The sequence below is a fragment of the Stegastes partitus genome, unplaced genomic scaffold (genome assembly GCF_000690725.1).
Source record: "Stegastes partitus isolate 25-593 unplaced genomic scaffold, Stegastes_partitus-1.0.2 Scaffold734, whole genome shotgun sequence".
Lineage (NCBI taxonomy): Eukaryota > Metazoa > Chordata > Actinopteri > Pomacentridae > Stegastes > Stegastes partitus.
In genome coordinates, this window is record NW_007578465.1 from 278,845 (window position 1) to 299,140 (window position 20,296).

Consider the following 20,296-nt stretch of genomic DNA (forward strand, 5'->3'; position numbering starts at 1 on the left):
GTGTTTAAATTCTGGTATAGATCAGTTGTTCTTTCTCTCAAAGCCCTGACCCTGGTCTGTAATCCAGCACCATCTTCAACCACACAGCACCAGGAGAAACCAAGTAGCTTTCTCGCTGAGGATGAGCTCTTTTAAGGAGCAGTAGTGATGTGCATTGAACTTGTGTTGTGGCTTAGGCCTTTAGTTGCAGAAATGACTGTGCTTTGCTGCCCCCTGGTGGCCGAGACATCAACTATCACTCTTATTTCAGACTGCTGCAGTTTTTCCTCGGTTACGTCCACATTACATCACCACTGAGCAGTGTTCAGCAGTACACCAGTCCTATTTTTTCCTTCCAGGCTGTTTAAAATTCATTTATAAAAACAAGCCAGGAAAACTTTCACTCCACCATTGGAGGTTATCAGGAATTGTCATTTTTATCACTCCTCATCTGTTCCTCCTCAGGTCCAGGGCCTGGCGAAGCCTTTGGACCAGGTCAGATGCCCAGTGGTGCTATGCAGGACATGTACCCCCGTGGGCCGCCCTCCGGGCCCCTGACCGGGATGGGCCCCAGACCACAGTATCCCTTTGGCCCCGGCTACGAGCGGAGGTAAGATACTGGTCTGAGAGCCAGAGTACTCAACTCTATTTTTTTTTTGTCTTCCACGTATGTCGTTTCCAAATACTATTGCTATTTGTTCATCTTTTTTTTAGTCCTGGTGTAAAAAATAAATAAATAAATAGAGAAACATTTGTTTTTTTGTTCTTTTAGGTTTTGGCTCTTCGTGTTGCCATGTTTTCAAGGGAAAACCAAAATATACTACATACTTTTGGTTTACAGGATAAAATGTATTTAAATACATATATGTTATAAGAAAAGGTGAAATTGCTGTTATTTGATGAAGTTAAAGTTTCTGCTGGTTCTGTGTTTCTGCAGGCCAGACCATGTGATGGGTCCAGAAGGAGGCATGGCGCCCCCTGGAGGCCAGAACAGCATGGGTCCGTCTGGAAACGAGGCTGGCATGTATCCTGCCAACAGATACCCCCATCAGAGGTAAGAGGAGGCTCAGGGACAATAAATGTTTTTGAGCCTGTAGCCTACAGCATGTAGCTCCGTTTGTCTTAAACACTGTTCAAGGCAACAGTCCCTTGACAAACTGTCAGAAAGCCAGAAATAAGTAAAAGCTGTTTTTTAAACCTTTTCATCTGAAGAGTTTACTGCACAATAGAAACCAGATCTGTAATAACTGATTTTTTAAAATAAGAGTTGGCTGGACCTAAACACCTAAATATTAAAGATATTCCCAGTCTGACCCGATGATGGCATAGTTTTCTCCCCATTGCAGACACAGTGATACAAAAGTGTGGCTTATTGTTACAGTAACATGATGTATTGGATTATGTATCGGACCGACTAAGTGTTTTTGGGTTTTTTTGTGTACTTTGAGCAAAGTTTTATTTTCTCTCAGTCTTTCGGGTATAAATGAATGTTAACTCCTCTTTATGCTCCTCAGGCATGGACACGATGGTTATGCGCAGCAGTATCCTCACAGCATGGCCTACAGCTCCCATCAGCCCCTGTATCCTCAGCAGCAGGTGAGCATTCAGATTCTCCTTCACTGCAAACTGAACTACGGGTCGTACCTGACAAGGATGTGTTTAGATCCTCATTAAACCACATCAACACAATCCTACATGCTTCAGTAGAAGGCAAGTGGACTTTTTTATTTGGTCCTTGAAGACATTCCACTCTCTCTTCAAAGAGGGTTTCTCAGTTCTCACTGACTGATAGAGAGTCCCGGGTATTTACTCTCTCCACTAAATGCAGGCAAGGCTTACATGCCTCCATGTATGAATTGTTGGTGAAACTGTCTGGGGAGGCATCTCAAGACTGCATTATAAGTAGCTGATAAGTGGTTTGTAAAGGAGTGTTTCAACCACAAAAACGACAAGTCTAGTTGTCTTCTACTGAAGTTCTTAGCACCTAAATAGAGAATTTATATTAAATTTAGCAGGATGAATATGTGAATACTCAAGAACATATTCCTTTTTAAAAACGTGTTTTTTTATGTAGTGAGTCTTTCTGGTAGATTACTTCTTACAACTAGTCCAGTTGCTATGATTAACCTACCAGAATAACCATGACCTGGATGACTGACAATCTCACAGATATGTAGTGAGTCTTTATATGTGGAATGTGTGAAATCTGTAAAGAGAAATAGCTCTGGATGGATCACAGGGAATTAATTGTATCCATCCACAGCAGGAAATAGAAGAGTGTTTACGTGGACATGAGAGTCGTGGTGTGATCGATTATTGAAGTATATCTGCGGGTCTGAAAACTTTGCCTGTGTCTGCAGGGCTACAAGCGCCCCATGGAGGGGATGTATCCTGCTGCTAAGCGTCATGAGGGGGAGGCCTTCGGCGTGCAGCAGTACAGCTCTCAGCAGCCCGACATGTTCGGACCCTACGGGGGAGGAGGCGCGGGCTACATGGGCCCTGAGCGCCGGCCTGTCCAGGGACAGTATCCATATCCGTATAGCCGAGACCGACAAGGGCCCCCTCAGCATGGCATGATGGGCTCAGGACCGCCGACAGTGTCTGGGGGTCCTGGGGAGGGTCCACAAGCCAACATGTGGCACCCCAGGACAGACATGGGTTACACATACAGCAGGCAGGGTCAGGGGCCCCCCTTCCCCAACATGAACCGAGGGGACGACCAGGAGGGCAGGGCCCCTCAGGACAACCAGTGGCCCCCCAGTCACCTAAGCCAGCGCCAGCCTCCATTTCCTCCCCACTCTTCCTCCTCCTCACCCTCCATGCCCCCACTGCCCTCCAGACAGCCCCCCTCCACCTTTCAGGCCACGCCCACCGTCCCCAACCATGTGACCCGATCTCACAGCCCATCCTCCTTCCCCCGACCCATGGGGGGTTCTCTGTCCCCCAACAGCGCCCCCTACCTGCCCTCCATCAAGAAGCCAGGGCTGCCGGGTGCCCCGCCCGGGCCCCCGCCCGCTCAGGGCCTCCCCCTGGTCCACAGAGAGGTCAGCTTCCCCCCAGGCTCTGTGGAGGCCACACCCCCCAAACTGAAACCAAGGCGACGACTGACCGCCAAGGACACAGGTCAGACCGACAACACAGACACACAAACACAAAAAGTAACATACATGCCCACACGCTGTAACACAAACAAATGGTAACGGACACATAAATTAACGCAAATGCACACAGTAGTACTGACAGACACAGAAATGGTGACACTGGAAAGTACAAAAAGACACAGTAACACACATGCACACATAGTTAAATGTAGACGGTACTCAGACACACACAGACACGGTTACACATACAGTATCGCACACACATTAACCCAAACGCATAAAATAACAGACAGATGCACAAACCGTGAAGGAGTAACACTGACACACACACACACACAGACACACATTGTTAGACACAAACAGTAACACACACAATAGTCCATGAACACACACACAGTAAAACAAACAGTAACGCTCACAGACAGTGTCACACACACACACACACACACACACTAGCACAAATGCACACAGTAACAGACAGACACACAAACAGTGACACAGAAACACAAATACATGCCGGCACACAAACACGAGTCATTGACGCACTCGGTGTCAAACTGTTCATCCGACTGCTCTCTGTAATTATCACTGTTGACTGTCACTGCTGTGTTTTTGTTTTGTTTTGTTTTTCCTCTCAGCTGACGTTCATTCTGTGGTTTCATTCGTCAGGAACCCCGGAGGCATGGCGGGTGATGATGTCGCTGAAGTCCGGCCTATTAGCAGAGAGCACCTGGGCGCTGGACACCATCAACATCTTGCTGTATGATGACAGCACCGTGGGCTCCTTCAGCCTCACACAGGTCAGACATACTCAGACTGTACTCCAAAGATCTCAGAGCATTGCGCAAAACTTGTGAAAATAGTATCAAAATATCAAAAAAAACACGTAGTTGTTTGTGTGATCTTTGTAAACACCTCGTCTCCTCCTGTCCTCCTGCAGTTGCCGGGTTTCCTGGAGCTCATCGTGGAGTTTTATCGCCGCTGCCTCATCCAGATCTTTGGCATTCTGGAGGAGTACGAGATGGGAACAGAGGGCCAGAAGACCCTGCTGGAAGCCCTCCCTGAGGAGGAGGAGGAGGAAGAGGAGGAGGAGGAGGGGGAAGAGGAAGAGGTGCTGAAGGAGCCGCCAGCTGCAATCCATGAATCTGACGGCCGGTCGGTGGAGGAGCAGAGGACCCAGAGGAGACCGGCAATGGAGGTGGAGGACACGCCACCGCTGCTCACTGCTCCTCAAGAGGAGGCGACAGACAGCAAACCTGTTGTCAAGGGGGAGGTGGAGGTGAAGGAGGAGCGCCAGGAGCAGTCAGAGCCCCGCCCCCAGCAAGCCAGCAAGTACGACAAGCTGCCAATCAGGGTGGAGGAGAGCGGGGAGGAGTGGGAGGAGGTGGAGGAGCGCTGGGCCAGACTCAGCCGACCCAACGGCTTCATCAGCGGCCTCCTGCACTGGAAAGCTGGAGGAGGCGACTCCACCGCTCACATCCAGACACACTTTGAGCCCCGCAAAGGAGAGTCCACTCCCCCCGAGCTGCTGGGGAGGGACGGAGGAGACAAGAGGGGGAGTCCAGTGAATGAGGGAGGTGAACAGGGTAAGGATCAGACAGACGGAGACCTGCCAGCTGGAGGGGAAACACAAGCCGAAAAACAGCAAGGTAAAGACATGGAGGAGGCAGGAGGGCAGGAGGAATCTTTAAAAAGTGATTCACCCTCAGGACCCTGGAATAATTTGTTTTCTGATATAATAATCAGTGATTAGATCACATAATAACTGATCGCTCTGTGTTCATCATAAACATGTGAGATGAGGTTCAGTGTAACAGTCAGACATTGCCCTTTGTTGTGCTGCTGCTCGTCTTGTTCTGTTTAATCAATGTCTGAAGTCCTGCCTCCTGCATTATTACAGGGGAACTGTCCCTTTAAAGATAGCTCATCACTGGAGATCAGTAGTGTCAGTATCTGGCAAAAGCCATTTTCATAACTAGTATAGGAGCACCGTGACAGAGGCTTGAGGCTTGTTGACTTCAGACCAGCAAACTAATGCCAAATTAAGCTGGGATAAAGCAAGACAGAGTTTCTTTGTTTCAGTAACGCATCTGAAAGCTGTTTTTGTGGCTGTTTGTCATATTTCTGAGTGATGGTAAATGTAAACAAAGAATCAGCTCTAGGCTTGGGTCGGAATTTACAGGACTGATCTCAATCTTAGGATCAGGTTTAGGACGTCCCTTATAACGAAATATTGATTCTTAAAATTTTGCTTTTCACTGCAGCGCTTTTATAAACTAAAGTTTTTTCTCTCACCTGACTTTGCACTTTGTGTGTTCTGCCACCAGACTGTCCATCAGAGGCTAGAAGTCAGAGGTCACCGGCACCTGGCGAGGTGGCTCAGAGTCCCATCAGCCAGCAGGAGGACGAGCCTCGCTGCTGGGATGAGGCTCCTCTGTCCACGGCCGAGTCCTGGCAGGACTCTCTGGCCAAACGGTGCGTCTGCATCTCCAACATCGTGCGTGGCCTCTCCTTCATCCCCGGCAACGACGCCGTCCTGTCGCGGCACCCCGGTCTGGTGCTGATCCTGGGCCGCCTGGTGCTGCTGCATCACCACCACCCCCGCAGGAAACGGACGCCTCCCACCTACCAGCGGGAGGAGGAGCAGGGTCTTGCCTGCAGCCGGGATGAGTGGTGGTGGGACTGCCTGGCGGCGCTCAGGGAGAACACGCTGGTGACACTGGCCAACATCTCGGGCCAGCTGGACCTGTCGCTGTACCCCGAGAGCATCTGCCTGCCCATCCTGGACGGGCTGCTGCACTGGATGGTGTGTCCATCTGCCGAGGCCCAGGACCCCTTCTCCTCAGCAGGCGGCTTCTCGTCGCTCACCCCTCAGAGATTGGTGCTGGAGTGTCTGTGCAAGCTGAGTATCCAGGACTGCAACGTGGACCTGCTGCTCGCCACGCCGCCCTTCAACCGCCAGCAGAAGCTCTTCTCCACACTAGTGCGCCTGGTAGGCGAGAGGAAGAGCCAGGTGTGCCGGGAGATGGCGGTGGCCGTCCTGTCCAACCTGGCGCAGGGCGACCCCACAGCGGCGAGGGCTGTGGCCCTGCAGAAGGGCAGCGTAGGGACTCTGATTGGTTTCCTTGAGGACAGCGTGGCTGTGGCTCAATACCAGCAGAATCCACACAGCCTGCTGCACGCCACGGCGCCGACGGAGCCGCCCAGCATCAACATGATGTGCCGCGCTGCCAAGGCGCTGCTGGCTATGGCGAGGGTAGAGGAGAACCGGACGGAGTTTGTTCTGTATGAGAGCCGGCTGCTGGACATCTCACTTTCAGCCGCCCTCAACTCCTCTGTGGCGGCCATCATGTGTGAAGTACTGTTTAAAATCGGCCGCTCGTGACACAAACACCACCATGGAGCATGCTCAGTGGCACTGGAAGCAGCTCCGCCATGTGACGAACTGGCTCCTATTATATTTTTATTTAAAGAACAGAAAACAAATGTTTTTACATACAAATGAATATATATAGAATATATATAGCTCCTCGGCTCCATCCGCAAATGTTTATTTGGGATTTTTAAGTAATTTTAATACAAAAATATTTAATACTTGTATTTTTAATTTTTTAATTCTTTTGTCAGTTTGTTGTTTTGTTTTTGTTTTAACCAAAGTGTGACGGTGGAGAACGCTCGGGTTCTGGCTCTCTTCGATGTTTTTAAACAGACGTGGTCGTTTCTTTCTGTTTGGGGGGTGGGGTTAGTTAGATCTGGGGCGGGGTCAGCGTTATTTAAATAGTGACACATGTTGTAGATAGGCCTTTCTTTTCTCATGTGGTATGACAGAGGAAACACTGATGTTCAGTCATGTACTTTGTTCTGGTGCAATAAGTTTGTTTTGGGCGTTTTTAAATGTGAATTATTTGACCATCTGCCGTTTGACCATCAGTATTTTGCCGAACCACAGCAGTATCAAGCGAACGGGGGACTGCGTCACTTTCTGTTTTTTAAGAACTTTTTATGTCTCCTCCACCAATCAAGTCCAAATTTCCCTCCACCGTCATCATCCTCCTGTAAATAGACGATGTATATTTGAGCTGCAACACATGGTGTCATGACTCGGTGACGGTAGCTGGTAATGAATTAACGGTCATCATTTATAATCACATTTCTGCTCACCTGAACGTTCAGTTTCTCTCTTCCCAGCAGGTGAAGAGTGTTTTCTTTTTCTGTATTTAAAGAAAAGCCTCAGTTTCAGGATGTTTATGGGGTCTGATCTGGGAGGGTGTGTTTGATTTGAGAGACTGTATGTACAGGAGGTTGGGGGGCGGGACTGTACTCATGTTGTTAACTGACACGACTTCAGAAACAGTTATAACAAATGTAAAGAGAGAAAAAAGAAAATCTCTACATTCAGAACGTCTCCTGTTTGATTTGACAGACGTTGTTTCTTCAGTATGAGATCTTTATATGTTCCACAACATGTTAAAGAATAAACGTACATGAACTCTGGTTGAGCACTGTGAACGCAGCTCTGGGCTGGTTTTGTGAGTCCAAGGTCCAAACTGCGGCAGTATTTAAAAGTAAGGACGTGCAGCCCCAGGAGCGCCACCTGAGGCTGTGATGGTCATCACACATCAGCAGGAAGAAAACAGCCTTTCCTCTTCTGAGATCTGTTTTTTGAATGCTGCTGTTCAGACGTGTGGATTCAAGTCAGGATGAACAAAACCTGTAGATTATAGAACATGTTCTGCACTTGGGGCTTGAATAGGAGCATGCAGATTTTGACATGCGACATGTACAGCTTAACCTGGGGCTTAGTTTGGAACCTGACTTGGGACTCATCAGTCTTGACTTGTCAGTCTTGACTCTGGACTTTGTGGCCCCCAGTTGAATCTTGATCATGGACTTTTCTTAACTTGGGACATGTAGGTCTTGACTTGGGACTTGACTCCAGACTTGTTGATCTTGATTTAGGAGTTATGTTGGGACTCGTTTGGGACATGTAGAACAGGACTTCAAATGGGACTTTTTGGTCTCTATGTTTGACTTGACTTGGAACTTTAACGTATTAATTTTGAACTTCTTGTGGGAGTTGGCAGTCCTCCCTTTAGTCTGGACTTGCAACTCAACTCCAGGACTTCTTTGTCTTCAAATTAGATTACTTAGGACATGTACAGCTTAACTTGGAGCTTGACTCGACTTGTGTAGTCTTCTCTGAACTTTGTTGGTTTTGTTTGTGACATCTTACGTCTTGACATCTTGACGTAAGTCTTGACTCTGAACATCTTGGTCTGTACTTAGGGCTTCTTGGACTTCAAATGGGACTTCGCTTGAGACTTGTTGTCTTGGGATCAAAATAGAACTTATCTGTTTTGATTCAGAGCTTATGGGTTTTGCTTTTGGGCTTGACTTAGAATTTGTTAATCCTGACTTAGGACTTGTGGGTCCAGATTTGAGGCTTATTGCTAGACTTCTTGGTCTTTATTCATTCAAATGAGACTCAATTTGGGACTTGTTGGTCCTGAGACCAAGACAGGACTTTTTGTCTTGGATTTGGGGCTTGTTGGACTGGACATAGGACTTGATGGTGGACTTCTTTGGGGTTTCTTTTGTTTGAGACTTCACAAGACTCGACTTGGAGCTTGAATCTTATTAGTCTTGTCTCAAGACTTTTTTTTTTAAACTTACTTGTGATTTGAAAAACAAACTAATTTGATGTCACCTCTGCTAATGTCAGTGTTTATTGCTAACATTAGCATTTCAACAGCCACAGATGACATGTCTTATAACTTATGAATGTCATATGGAGACTGAGAAATGTGCTAGAAAATGCCAAAACCAGTTACAAAATGAGCATGTTACCATGCAGCCGTGCAAAGGTTATAAACATTTGTGGAGGATGTTTTGCTTTTTGTGATTAAAGTCTCTCCACAGCTTTTTATTCACACTATGTCCAGAAAACTGGAGCTCTCCTGCTTTTCTTGAAAATGGAGGGTTTTTTTGTCCTTCAGCTCCAGTTTGATCTTTAATTTGGTCTCCGGCAAAAGTGATTCAACTCCTCCTCTAGTTACTCTTTACTTCCATTATATATAGTCGACCATCAAGGTGAAATGACTTGTGATTGTCCTCATAATCGCCCACAAGACGATCACGACAGTTAGTGTTTTAAGTTTCACCAGAAGACATGAAAACACCATGTTAACAAACCACAGTGTGCAGATGAATGTATACAGGCTGATTCAGTCAACCAGCCGGATCCAAGTCCTTTTGCAGCTGGACATGATGTTTGTTCCAGTTGGCTGCTTTCTGTGTTTACTGGCGGTCGAACTCAGAGACAGTTGTGTTTATTTGGAAAGCTGTAGGAGGTTCAGGATTTGTTTGTCCCAAAACACTACAACAGAGGTGGAGAATGCACAGTTAGCATGATCCAATTTAAACATGTGTTTCCCTTCATGTGAGTTTAAAATGATCCCATGAGTTCCACATGTTGATCCTGGGCAGAAGAAGCTGTTCGTCCAAATGAAGATTCACCTCACAGGTAACTCTGGATGCTCCTCATCTTCCTGAGCCAGAAATTCTGAGAGGATCTCAACGTTCACTTTGGTTTTCAGAGACAAAACAAAGATGGCAGCTTGGACAGAAGAGAATTTAGTGGACAATGTATTTTTTTTCTTCCAAATTGTCAGAAGAGTCCTCGAGGATTCCTTCCTAAACAGGTAAGTAGTTGTGAAAGACCTCCTACGGTCACGATGCTAATTGTCACCACAACGTCCACATTCATGAAAAATCCAGCAATCAGAAATAAGCCAGTGTTAACCTTTAAATGTAGGGACTACCGAGGACGGAGACGATGACACCTGAGGCTGAAGCAGCAGCAGAATATTTGGTGAGCTATCAAACCGTGGCCGTCACATTAATGTTGTACTCGTCATGTCAGCGTCTCTGGACTGAGCAGCAGCAGGTAAATGTTTCACTGCGATGGCCGTATTTTAAAACCACACTTTTACTGTATTTGTTCAAACTGTGTGACAGGATTATTTTACAGCTTGTGGAAACATTAAACAGATGTTTTTCAGGATCTAACTACATTTTTGGATCACATTTAGGAAGACACTGATGTGCTATTGATGTACTGAGACTGAGAAGATTTAAAGGAAATTTAAGGTTCAGTTGCTCAAGTGAGTAACTGCCATCTATGAACAAGGTAAGTTTGTGCTTCAGCGTGATTCCTCAGTAGCACTTCTGTGCCCATGTAAGACTGAAGTGTTCATTACACTGCAAAGGGAAACTGTCATGTAGTTGTAGATTTTTGTATTTTAATTTTTTTCTGGTATCAAACATACTTTTTCTCCCTCACAATGCTCAAATGTGATCAAAAGCCAGTAAAACGGCTCGTAAGCTGGACTTTGTGGAGCTGTTTTTAGGGTCAAAAATACATTTTAACTTTACTATTCCGAGATCTTTAGCTTTATAAAGGGAAAAAATATAAAGTTTGCCCTGATGGTGGCACTAGAGGAGAAATTATCATCTTAATCAACATAATCCTTTGTACGGTGGCCTTTTAAGGACATCATGGACTCAGCTCAGTTTAAATCAAATATCTCATCTCTACATCTAGATTTGACTGAAACCAGTCTCAGTTGGATTTATTTGGACTCAGCTGTAAATCATTCTGAACTTGATTTCTTTGGCCTCGACTCCATTCAAATCAGCCTAAATTGAAGTGATCCAGACTCAGCTGCATTCAATTCAGTCTAAACTGAATCTATTTAGATTTGGCTGTATTTAGACATGGTCTAATCTGGACTTTGTTAGGCTCAGCTGTATTTAAATCAGTCTAAATCAGATTTGTTTGGATTGTGCTGTACTTATACCAGGGGCTGCAAAGTGGATCGGTGGTTAGCAATGTTGCCTCGCAGCAAAAGGTTGCCGGTTTGTGTCCCGGTGAGGACACCCGGGATCTTTCTGCATGGAGTTTGCATGTTCTCCCCGTGCAGCGTGGGTTCTCTCCGGGTTCTCCGGCTTCCTCCCACAGGCCCAAGCCTTCACCCTAAGTCAGCTGGGATAGACTCCAGCTTCAACTGGGATTTGTGTCGCAAAATGTACAAACATAATGGACACATTATAAATGAGAAAATGTGTGATTTTATAAAATATTTTTATTCACAAATTTTTACAGATTTTTTTCCTCAACATTTTTTGTGTTTGTTCCTGCATCACTTCAGCACCATATCCTGGCCTTTCGATCTTGTTTTTCATCCTTTAACATAGAATTTAACACATTTTCAGTGGCGTTCTGCTTCCTTTATATTCATTTCACAGCTGTAAAAACCACCACAGTAGAAAATTATGAATGTGAAGCTAAACTGCTGTCAGGACAAATGTGACAGAAAGCTGAGGGGAGAAAAAAAACAACAAAGCAGCACAGTGAGACTGAAATCATAAGATCGCATTCAGAGAATCATGTAAATGCTTAGTAACATGGATGTTATTTTACTATATTGACTGGAGCATCCTCTGTGGAGGACAATGACAGATCTTCACGTTCACCTCGACACATTTGACGTCTTCGTCCCAAAACTCACAGCTCGGTCATTTCACAACTGTACAACAACTCAACCGTTGTCAACCCAGAGGGCTGCTGGGAGCCAGACCAGGAACAAACTGGTCCAGTAGATCGTCCAGTTTTTCAGCTGCTTCCGGAGCGAAACAAAAGAAACAGCTGCTTGGAAACACAACAGCAGAGGTCTTGCTGATGTCCTTGTGTGTTTTCAGTCTCTCGTTGATTCAGGCGACTCTGACTTGAACACGGAGTCCCAGTCCAGAGGTTCAGATCCAGCTGCAGCTTCGGCACTCTTCGGTATGGACGGGAAAAAGGACTGCATCTTATGTCTGAACTCAGGTAACTGGAAAATATTATCAGTGAGAACATCCATCAAAACAAGTTCTTGTCAGCTTATTGTGTTTCCTTCATCAGTATCTTAGCAGTACTGTAGATCACCTTCCATGTGTTCTCCAATTTATTTCTTCTTAAAATTATCTTGACATTTCACAGCTTTTTAATGAAAACGTTTCAATTTTATCCATGAAATTATACAACTGTTGGTCAGCTTTATCCCTCTCAGTATTTTCCCCTCAGTCTCATACAGTGATGCTGCTCAGTCAGAGGATGCTTCTAGATTTAGTCTGAGGTGACCTTCAGACCTCACAGAGGAAACTCTGACCGCAGCCTAAATACTGAACACATGAAGCTTGGAACTGTCTGAAACACAGAATAAACTCATCACTGAGTGCATCCAGTAAATTGTGGGTTTACAGACACTTACACTGTGGACACCGAGGGCTTTCCACACAGCGAAACTGAGCAGACCGACTCCACACCAGGCGTACAGCGAGCCCCAACCCAGAGCTCTGAGAGCCAGAGATGCTCCACTCTCTGGTACTAATGCTGTTGCTGCAACACCCTGCAGAGAAAACAACCGGACAGACAGTAAGATGTTGCATGAAGGTGGAAGGATCTCTAAAACCTCTACATAAACTTCTTAAACCTCTTGGAGGACATGTAAACCTTCTTTGAATACCTCTAAAACCTCCAATATTTCTAAAACCTACTTGAAGAATTGTAAAATCTTCCTGAAGATCTCTAAAACCCCCACAAGGACATGAAAAATCTCCTGTAAAACGTCCACAAGGATCTCTATAGTCTTCAAGATTGCTAAAACCTCCTTGACGAAAACAAGACGATCTTAAAGATGTCTGGAACCTCCGCAATGACCTCTAAGATCTCTCCTGAAACTCCAAAACCTTCTTGAAGTCCTCTAGAACCCCTTTGAAGAAGTTCAACCTTGTTAAAGAATCCTAAAACCTTCACAATGACTTCTCAAACCTCCTTGAAGACCTCTAAAGCCTCAACAAGAATCTGTCAAACCTTCACGAAGACCACCAAAACCTCTAAGATCACTAAAACCTCCTTAAAGAGCTGCACAATCATAAACAATATCTCTAAATGTTCTCCAAACACCACTAAAACATCCACAAGGACCTCTAAAATCTCCATGACCCCACTGGTTGTTGTTTACAGTTTTGTTTCAGGAAGTCAGTCTGGCTCCTCCTTCCTGATGACATCACATGGGTTGTGAAAGCTGATTGGTCGGGGAGGAACCCGATGAACCTGACTTGACACAGTGATCATCTTCTCAGACTGAAGCAGTCTGAAGCTGGAATATGTGAACGAAGGTGCCAAAGCAGCAAAACCGCAGGATTTTCTCAAAATTAGTTTTAAACAAATAATTGACTATAACAGACAACAAACAACAGATTTAAATGAACAATTGATTATGAAAATTGCTCTATAAACTGAATATTTGAGTTTAAAAATACATTTTAAGCTTCTGTTTCTGTTAAGACTTTTTGTATTTTGCATCTTACTGTAGCTTAATATTGTATTTCTTGTGACTGCAAGGTGGCTCAGTGGTGAGCACCGTCGCCTCACAGCTAGAAGATCCCCAGTCCTGGTGAGGACGCCCCGGATCTTTCTGCGTAGAGTTTGCACATATTTCTATATCCTGTACGACTCAATCTGGTGCCGTCATTAGCACCTTTGCCTCGCAACAAGAAGGTCGCCGGTTCGCATCCTGGTGAGGACACCCGGGATCTTTCTGTGTGGAGTTTGCATGTTCTCCCCGTGCAGCGTGGGTTCTCTCCAGGTTCTCCGGCTTCCTCCCACACAGTCCAAAAACATGTTGAGGTTAATTGGTGATTCTAAATTGTCTGTAGGTGTGAATGTGAGTGTGCTTGGTTGTCTGTCTCTAAGTGTAGCCCTGTGATAGACTGGTGAGCTGTCCAGGGTGTCCCCTGTCTTCACCCTGAGTCAGCTGGGATAGACTCCAGCCCCCCATGACCCTAGTGAGGATTAAGTGGTGTATAGATAATGGATGGATGGATGGATGATGTATTTCTTGTCCGTGCACAAAGAAAAATGTAACGTTACTTTCTGTGTGAGTTCTAGACAAAGTCAATAATCTTCGTATTTCACCGACTCTTTCTCATAGGGGGATAAAGGTTAAATTCCAGAGTCATGCAGAAACATGTTCTACACTCAGGAGGCTGAATCTGATTAATACTGAGCATTTATAACCTAAACTGCTGCTTCTGTTTTTCCTGCATCTGTCTTTGACCTCTGAGCTGGTGGTTCAGCCTGAACTCTGGCCCAACTCGACTACACGTTCCAAGTTTTTAGAACAAATGTCACACTAGAAATTGATTTCTTTGTTCATTTTTATGAACTAAATGATTTGTCAGTTAAAAAAATAATGTAGATAGTTTGATTAAATAGCTCAACGATATAATATTCGAGAAGCTTTGCAGTCCAAACGCAGCAGATGAACACGTGAATATTAACACAGCAGCCCTCAACCACATGCCGCTCCGGCTTTAATCGCATTTCACATGTTGATAATTTCTGCTCGGCCTGAGGCCCGGAGGCTCGACGCAGACAACAAAGACGAGTCTGTGACGGAAATAGAGTCCAGCTACAAGCCTCGATTTTGTCTCCACGCTAAGTTTATCTTGACACGAACGTCCATGTGCGTCACGTTTAATCGGGTCCTGTGAGGCACCAATAACAGCACAGTTCCAGTTAACGGGACGAGATCGAGTCTCAACATGCGTTACGCCACGCTGAGCTTTTATGGAGCGTTATTTTCTCCGGACTGTTTTTGGGTTGACCTCCTGCAGGAATGTGTGGAGACAAGTCAGGAGGGAAACCAGACGTCATCACAGACGTCCCAGTAACAGCATTACACCGTTTTCATGTGTCCGTGACCGTGAACAACCTGATGTCAATCAGAAGCTTCTCCACACTGAAACCCAGTATTTAATCCAAAAGGACTGACTGTCGACTACCAGCTGACAGTATCAGCTCTGATCAAAGTCGCTTTTCCAACCAAAATATCATATATATCAATACATGGCTGCAGTTGATCACACTATCAACATTATTTCATTAACTGACAAATCATTCAGTTTATAAAAATAAACAAAAAAATATATATTTCTAGTGTGACATTTGTTCTAAAAACTTGGAACATGTAGTCAAGTTGGGGATAAATGAAGTCAGACAGTTGAGTATAATTGAGGCTGTGGTCCAAAGTACCCAAACGCTTCTGGCTGCAGCTGATTGAATGCAGGAGTCTAACGGCGTGAGTCCCCCTTTAGACAAACTCTGAGCTCGAGTCTCTTGTTTTTCTGCTTGTTTTTGTTTTTACTTTATCACATTTAAAGTAGCAGATTTAGCAATGAGCAGCTCCTGTGTGTTATTTACCCACAGATATCCAGACAGAAAACACTGGACTCTTGTGACGCTGAAGAAAACTTAAAAACACTCAAACTTCTGCACTGATAAGAAGTGTTTTTTTATTATTATTTCTGAGTGGATTTATGAATATTAACTTATGATAGACATCAGAGATACTGACATCCTCAGAAAGACAGAGCCATCCATCCATCATCTATATAATCCTCACTAGGGTCATGGGGGGCTGGAGTCTATCCCAGCTGACTTAGGGTGAAGGCAGGAGACACCCTGGACAGGTCATCAGTCTATCACAGGGCTACACTTAGAGACAGACAACCAAGAACACTCACATTCACACATACGGACAATTTAGAATCACCAATTAACCTCAACATGTTTTTGGACCGTGTGGGAGGAAGCCAGAGAACCCGGAGAGAACCCACGCTGCACGGGGAGAACATCAAACTCCACACAGAAAGATCCCGGGTGTCCTCACCGGGACGCAAACCGGCGACCTTCTTGTTGCGAGGCCACAGTGCTAATGACGGTGCCAGATTGAGTCGTACAGGATACAGAAATGTGTGTTTCATGACTGTGTCCAGAAATAAATGAGTTACAACTCTATTGTTTTATAACACAAACTATGGCGATTACGGTTTTTTAAGTACTTTTACGTACTTTAATCTCCTCCGTTAAATGCAACAGATTTAGATATTAGCAGCTTCTGTTTGTAGTGTAACCGACAACGACCACTGGATTATTGTGACATTATAAAATACTTAAAAACCTATAAAATCTCAGGCACCTTCTGCAGTTATAAGGAGCTACTTTTTGTGTTGTTTCTAAACAGATTTAAGGATGTTTACTCAAAACAAACATCAGAGAAACTGATTTCTTCAGAAAGATGAAATCACGGTGCCTTTAAAAATGTGTCTTTAATGACAGTGTGCTCAGATTACACAGAGGTACGATTCCAAGAAGGAGAGAGATTTCCACTGGAAGCCACAAAAATCTAAAAAAAGAAACAAACAAGAAAAACTATTCAAACCCTCTGGCAGGACACGTGTACCTTATTAAACCAGTTTGGGCTTTTCTTCTTGGCCAGTGCCAACGTGGAGCCAAATCCTGCGATCATCCCTGCAGACGCCACCGTGGTCAGAAACGCTGCACCTGCACACACAAAAACATGTCTGTGATATCTGGAAACTTCAGAAATCTCCGTTAGGTTGAAACCAGCTGCTTTAAAAACAATACAAAACCTCAGCCCATGGATGCATTTTTATCGTCCTGTGCAAAGGTCTCTGGCAAAACTGGGAAAAAAAGGAAAAAGTATCTGTGCAGGAGGAAACCACAGCAGGTGATATGGAACCAACCTTGGCAAAGTTGTGGACACCTGTTATCGACGCAGAAACACCCAAAGCAAAACTCTTAATTTTAATATTTAAGAATTTAATGAAGCCAAACACACTATACACACAAACACACCATACTGCTCTGTACCTGGTTTTACATTCGGCACCAAAATAATTTGATATTACTTTGAATTTGAGTAAAATCCATGATGGTGCTCTGCCCGCCACAGTGGATTTTAGTCCAGGAAAAAGTAAGTAAAAAGCAAAACAAAACAACATATATAAACAGGCTGATTCATGGACGTTACTGAGCCGAACTGAGCAGAAGAACTTAATGTCTCAGGAAAAATCTTTAATCACATTTATCATCTAAAGCGGAATTTCCGTTAAGCTATTAACCTTAAACTACCGCATCTCCTCTTTCCTGGTTTCTCAGTGACTGGATGCGCGTTAAAATGCCAGACTTTTGACTGGAGTTTGGTGCAGCAGCTCGACATTGCTGTGACCTCAGACAGAAAACAAACGGCAGAACCGGAGAACACTTCCTGCTAATACGAGGCTAACCCGGTTAACTAACCAGCTGACTGCTGTCTTGCCTTTTATAACGTGTAGTTTCTCGTCTTTGTCTCTTTCTGCTCCTTCTGCTGCATCCATAACTCTGCTGCCACCAGCCGCTGTCATGTTGCTGCGGTCCGACTCCGTAAAACGACCGGTCAGAAACAACGTCACCGGGAACGAAAAGAAACAAATGTGCTTAATTTTGTACGAATGAGGAAAGTCTGTGGTACAAAATAAAAATGTATTTATAGAAATACGTTTTATTCCCAACTGTAAATTAAGCATGTGTTTATTTCGTTCATACAGGCGGAATCCTGATACAAAGATTGTTTATTGACGCGCTATAATGCTGGTTAATTTGAGGTGACAATCAGGAGGTCTCACTCCGTCTCAGAGAATTATTCAAGTGTGAAATTAGACTAGATCTGATTATCTGCAGCATGTTTTGCGTGTTACACGTTAATCTGCTCTGTAGCTAACAATTAAAACTGTCAGATAATTCAAATGGAGTTAAGAGTGTATTTTTCTCTCTAAACTGTGGTAAAGTAAAAGTTTACAAACGTGGGACAAAGCTGTGGACTTTAAACACACCATGAAACACTGTCAGTGTTGTGAAATGTGGCCTTTTTTGTTGTTGGTGTTGTGTTGTTGTTGTTGCTGGTGCAGCAATTTCCCTGGGGTTTCTACCAAAGGGATCAATAAAGTTCTATTCTATTCTATTCCTTTTAGTCTTAGCCTTTTTATAAACCTACTTTCAGGCATTTTAAATCTTTCATATACTTTTGAAAGCAAGAGAAAGTTGATTATATCACATTTTCTCCATCCAGTCAGCAGCAGAGCAGCTCCAGATCAAAGAACTGCCCGCAAAACAGAATCAATCTTTAAAAATGTGAAACCGTGTTTTCAACAGTCGTTAAAGTCTGTCTGATCATTTAGTCCAAATTTGACACGTCTAGTTGGCGTGCTATTTGATGCAAGCTTGGTCTGATGTGGTCTGGATGTGGGGGGGAAAGCAATGGGATTGCATTCTTTTGTGTTCACAATTAAGATAAAATTAGATCATCCTTTGTTGCTCTCCATGCTGCATGGGGGACGTTTCCATTGTTACAGCAGCACTAAACATATGCATCATAATAATAACAACAACAATAATAAAATGTACAATATATACAAGGAGAATAGAATAATTAGAATAAAGCTTTCACAAATGTGACTCTGTGTTGACGAGTGCAGCAGATTTGTTAATTTCAGATTAGAGTTTGTTTTTTAGGAAAACCTGCTGACACTTTCTGAGACTCCCTCCTCAATCACACCTTTACAGCATTCTAAAATTAAAATGATTGACCAGGGGGGCATGTCTGCAATTTAAGACTGCATTTGAAGAATCTCTTCCCCATCCACTGTCACCACAAGACAAGACTGGGAGTTTAATTTAACATTTATGTTTCAGTTAAAGCTACACCAAACTTAAATAATAGATAGAAATAGATAGTGCTTTAAAAAATAGCACTTTCAACAAGTTGTGGTTTTAAAGGTTTATTCAACCCAAAACTGTTTTTATTTGTTTTTGTTTTTGTTTTTTGGTTGTTGTTGGTTTTTTTTTTAATTTTCCAGGGTCTGTGGGCTAAAGAAGCCAGCTTCTGTTTGGAGTAACTGTGTGGTCGCCATGTTAAAGCAAGGTCCTCAAAATGCAGCTCCCTGACAGAAACCACCACAGAGGAGACCACCTGGATGCAACCTGACAGACAAAACTCTGGTAAAAGTTACTATTCACAGTCTTTCACCATCCTGTGGCTCTTTCAGCCCACAGCTCTGCCTGTAAGGTGTCGGCTGGTGTGTCAGGTTTGTGTTCCTCCTCCAGAGTGGCGCCTCCCTCACACAGGATCTGTGCAGTCGGAGCTCCAGCAGCTCTGCGGAGGATCAGGATGCTCTTCACGTCCTCCTCCTCACCGACACGGACCATCTGAAGCTCCGGAGCCGCTCCTGTCTCCAGACCCGGACCCCGGCTCACCCGCACAACCGGACCCAGCATCCCGGGATCGAGAAGCCGGATTAGTATGTGATCGGGGCGCTGATCGGAGGGCGCGAGGCGGGGGTGTCGTGGAGGGGTTCTGGATGTGGAGCCAGCGCTCGTGCGTCTGACCACGAGTTCGTGTTTGTTTACGAAATTAAAAAGCGGTAAAATAAATAAATAAACAAATAAAGAAAATGTCGGCTCTGTTCTGGTTCTGGCTCCCGGACCCGAGGATCGAGGCTGGAGGCGGACTGAAGCTCCGGAGCGCCTGAACGCAGCACCGACAAGCGCGCGCTGCTCCGAATCGGTTTTCTCTCTAATCACCGCGTCGTCGTTCACCTGCGCTCACCTGAGAGGACACATGTCTCAGATGCACCATGCGACTCTGGACCACCACCACCACCAGCAACAACAGCAGCAGCAGCAGCAGCAGCAGCCGGGTCAGTACAACCAGATCTGCACCCGCACCAGCAGCTGCGGGTCCCCGGCCCCCGCAGAGGGCAGCGAGCCGCCGTCCTGCCCGGCCCACAGGAGCCGGAACCCCCGGAGGAAGTGGCAGGTGTTCCCGGGGAGGAACCGCTTCTACTGCGGCGGGAGGATCATGATGGCGAGGCAGACCGGGGTCTTCTACCTGACCCTGGTCCTCATCCTGCTCACCAGCGGCCTCTTCTTCACCTTCGAGTGAGTCCAAACACACTTTAGTCTGAAAGTCTCGATTTTAAATTCAGTTTTTATTCAAACAAAAACCTAAAAACAACCTTTGACCCCGGCTGAGCAGAGACACAAACTTGTTCCAGAAAACTAAATTATTCCCACTGCAGCTGCAAGAACACAAGATCATAAACATGTCCACGTTTTGTGTGTCTGTGTGGTTGGTTTGTACCCGTCTGGTTGCCGTGTGTGTCTGTTTTGTTCATTTTGGGGTTGTTTTGTGTGGTTTCACAGTCATGTTCTGTTTATGTTGATTTTGTGTTTCTTTGTGGTTGTTCACCGTCTCTTTATATTGATTTTT

General features: G+C 44.9%; 3 protein-coding genes across 3 annotated transcripts in view; 2 read left to right on the plus strand and 1 right to left on the minus strand.

Moving 5' to 3' along the window:
* Positions 1–7,593, plus strand: part of arid1b (AT-rich interactive domain 1B) — a 61,953-nt gene extending 54,360 nt beyond the window's left edge. Inside the window, exons 17-23 of the mRNA XM_008291317.1 lie at positions 445–589; positions 917–1,033; positions 1,494–1,575; positions 2,340–3,102; positions 3,750–3,880; positions 4,021–4,729; positions 5,408–7,593. Coding sequence (XP_008289539.1) covers positions 445–589; positions 917–1,033; positions 1,494–1,575; positions 2,340–3,102; positions 3,750–3,880; positions 4,021–4,729; positions 5,408–6,465 — 3,005 coding nt within the window. The 3' untranslated portion in view covers positions 6,466–7,593. The remainder of the gene's footprint in view (positions 1–444; positions 590–916; positions 1,034–1,493; positions 1,576–2,339; positions 3,103–3,749; positions 3,881–4,020; positions 4,730–5,407) is intronic.
* A 3,611-nt stretch (positions 7,594–11,204) lies between these two features.
* On the minus strand, positions 11,205–17,413 carry tmem242 (transmembrane protein 242). Its single transcript, XM_008291318.1, has 4 exons — positions 17,309–17,413; positions 16,430–16,530; positions 12,392–12,529; positions 11,205–11,971 (listed from the first exon to the last, which is right to left on the minus strand). The coding sequence occupies exons 1-4, from the start codon at positions 17,391–17,393 to the stop codon at positions 11,837–11,839; spliced, it is 459 nt and encodes a 152-aa protein (XP_008289540.1). The 5' UTR covers positions 17,394–17,413; the 3' UTR covers positions 11,205–11,836.
* Positions 17,414–19,291: 1,878 nt separating this feature from the next.
* LOC103364260 (zinc finger DHHC-type palmitoyltransferase 14) overlaps positions 19,292–20,296 on the plus strand; it is a 24,588-nt gene continuing 23,583 nt past the window's right edge. The window contains exon 1 of the mRNA XM_008291319.1: positions 19,292–19,965. Within this exon, the coding sequence (XP_008289541.1) occupies positions 19,646–19,965 (320 nt within the window). The 5' untranslated portion in view covers positions 19,292–19,645. The remainder of the gene's footprint in view (positions 19,966–20,296) is intronic.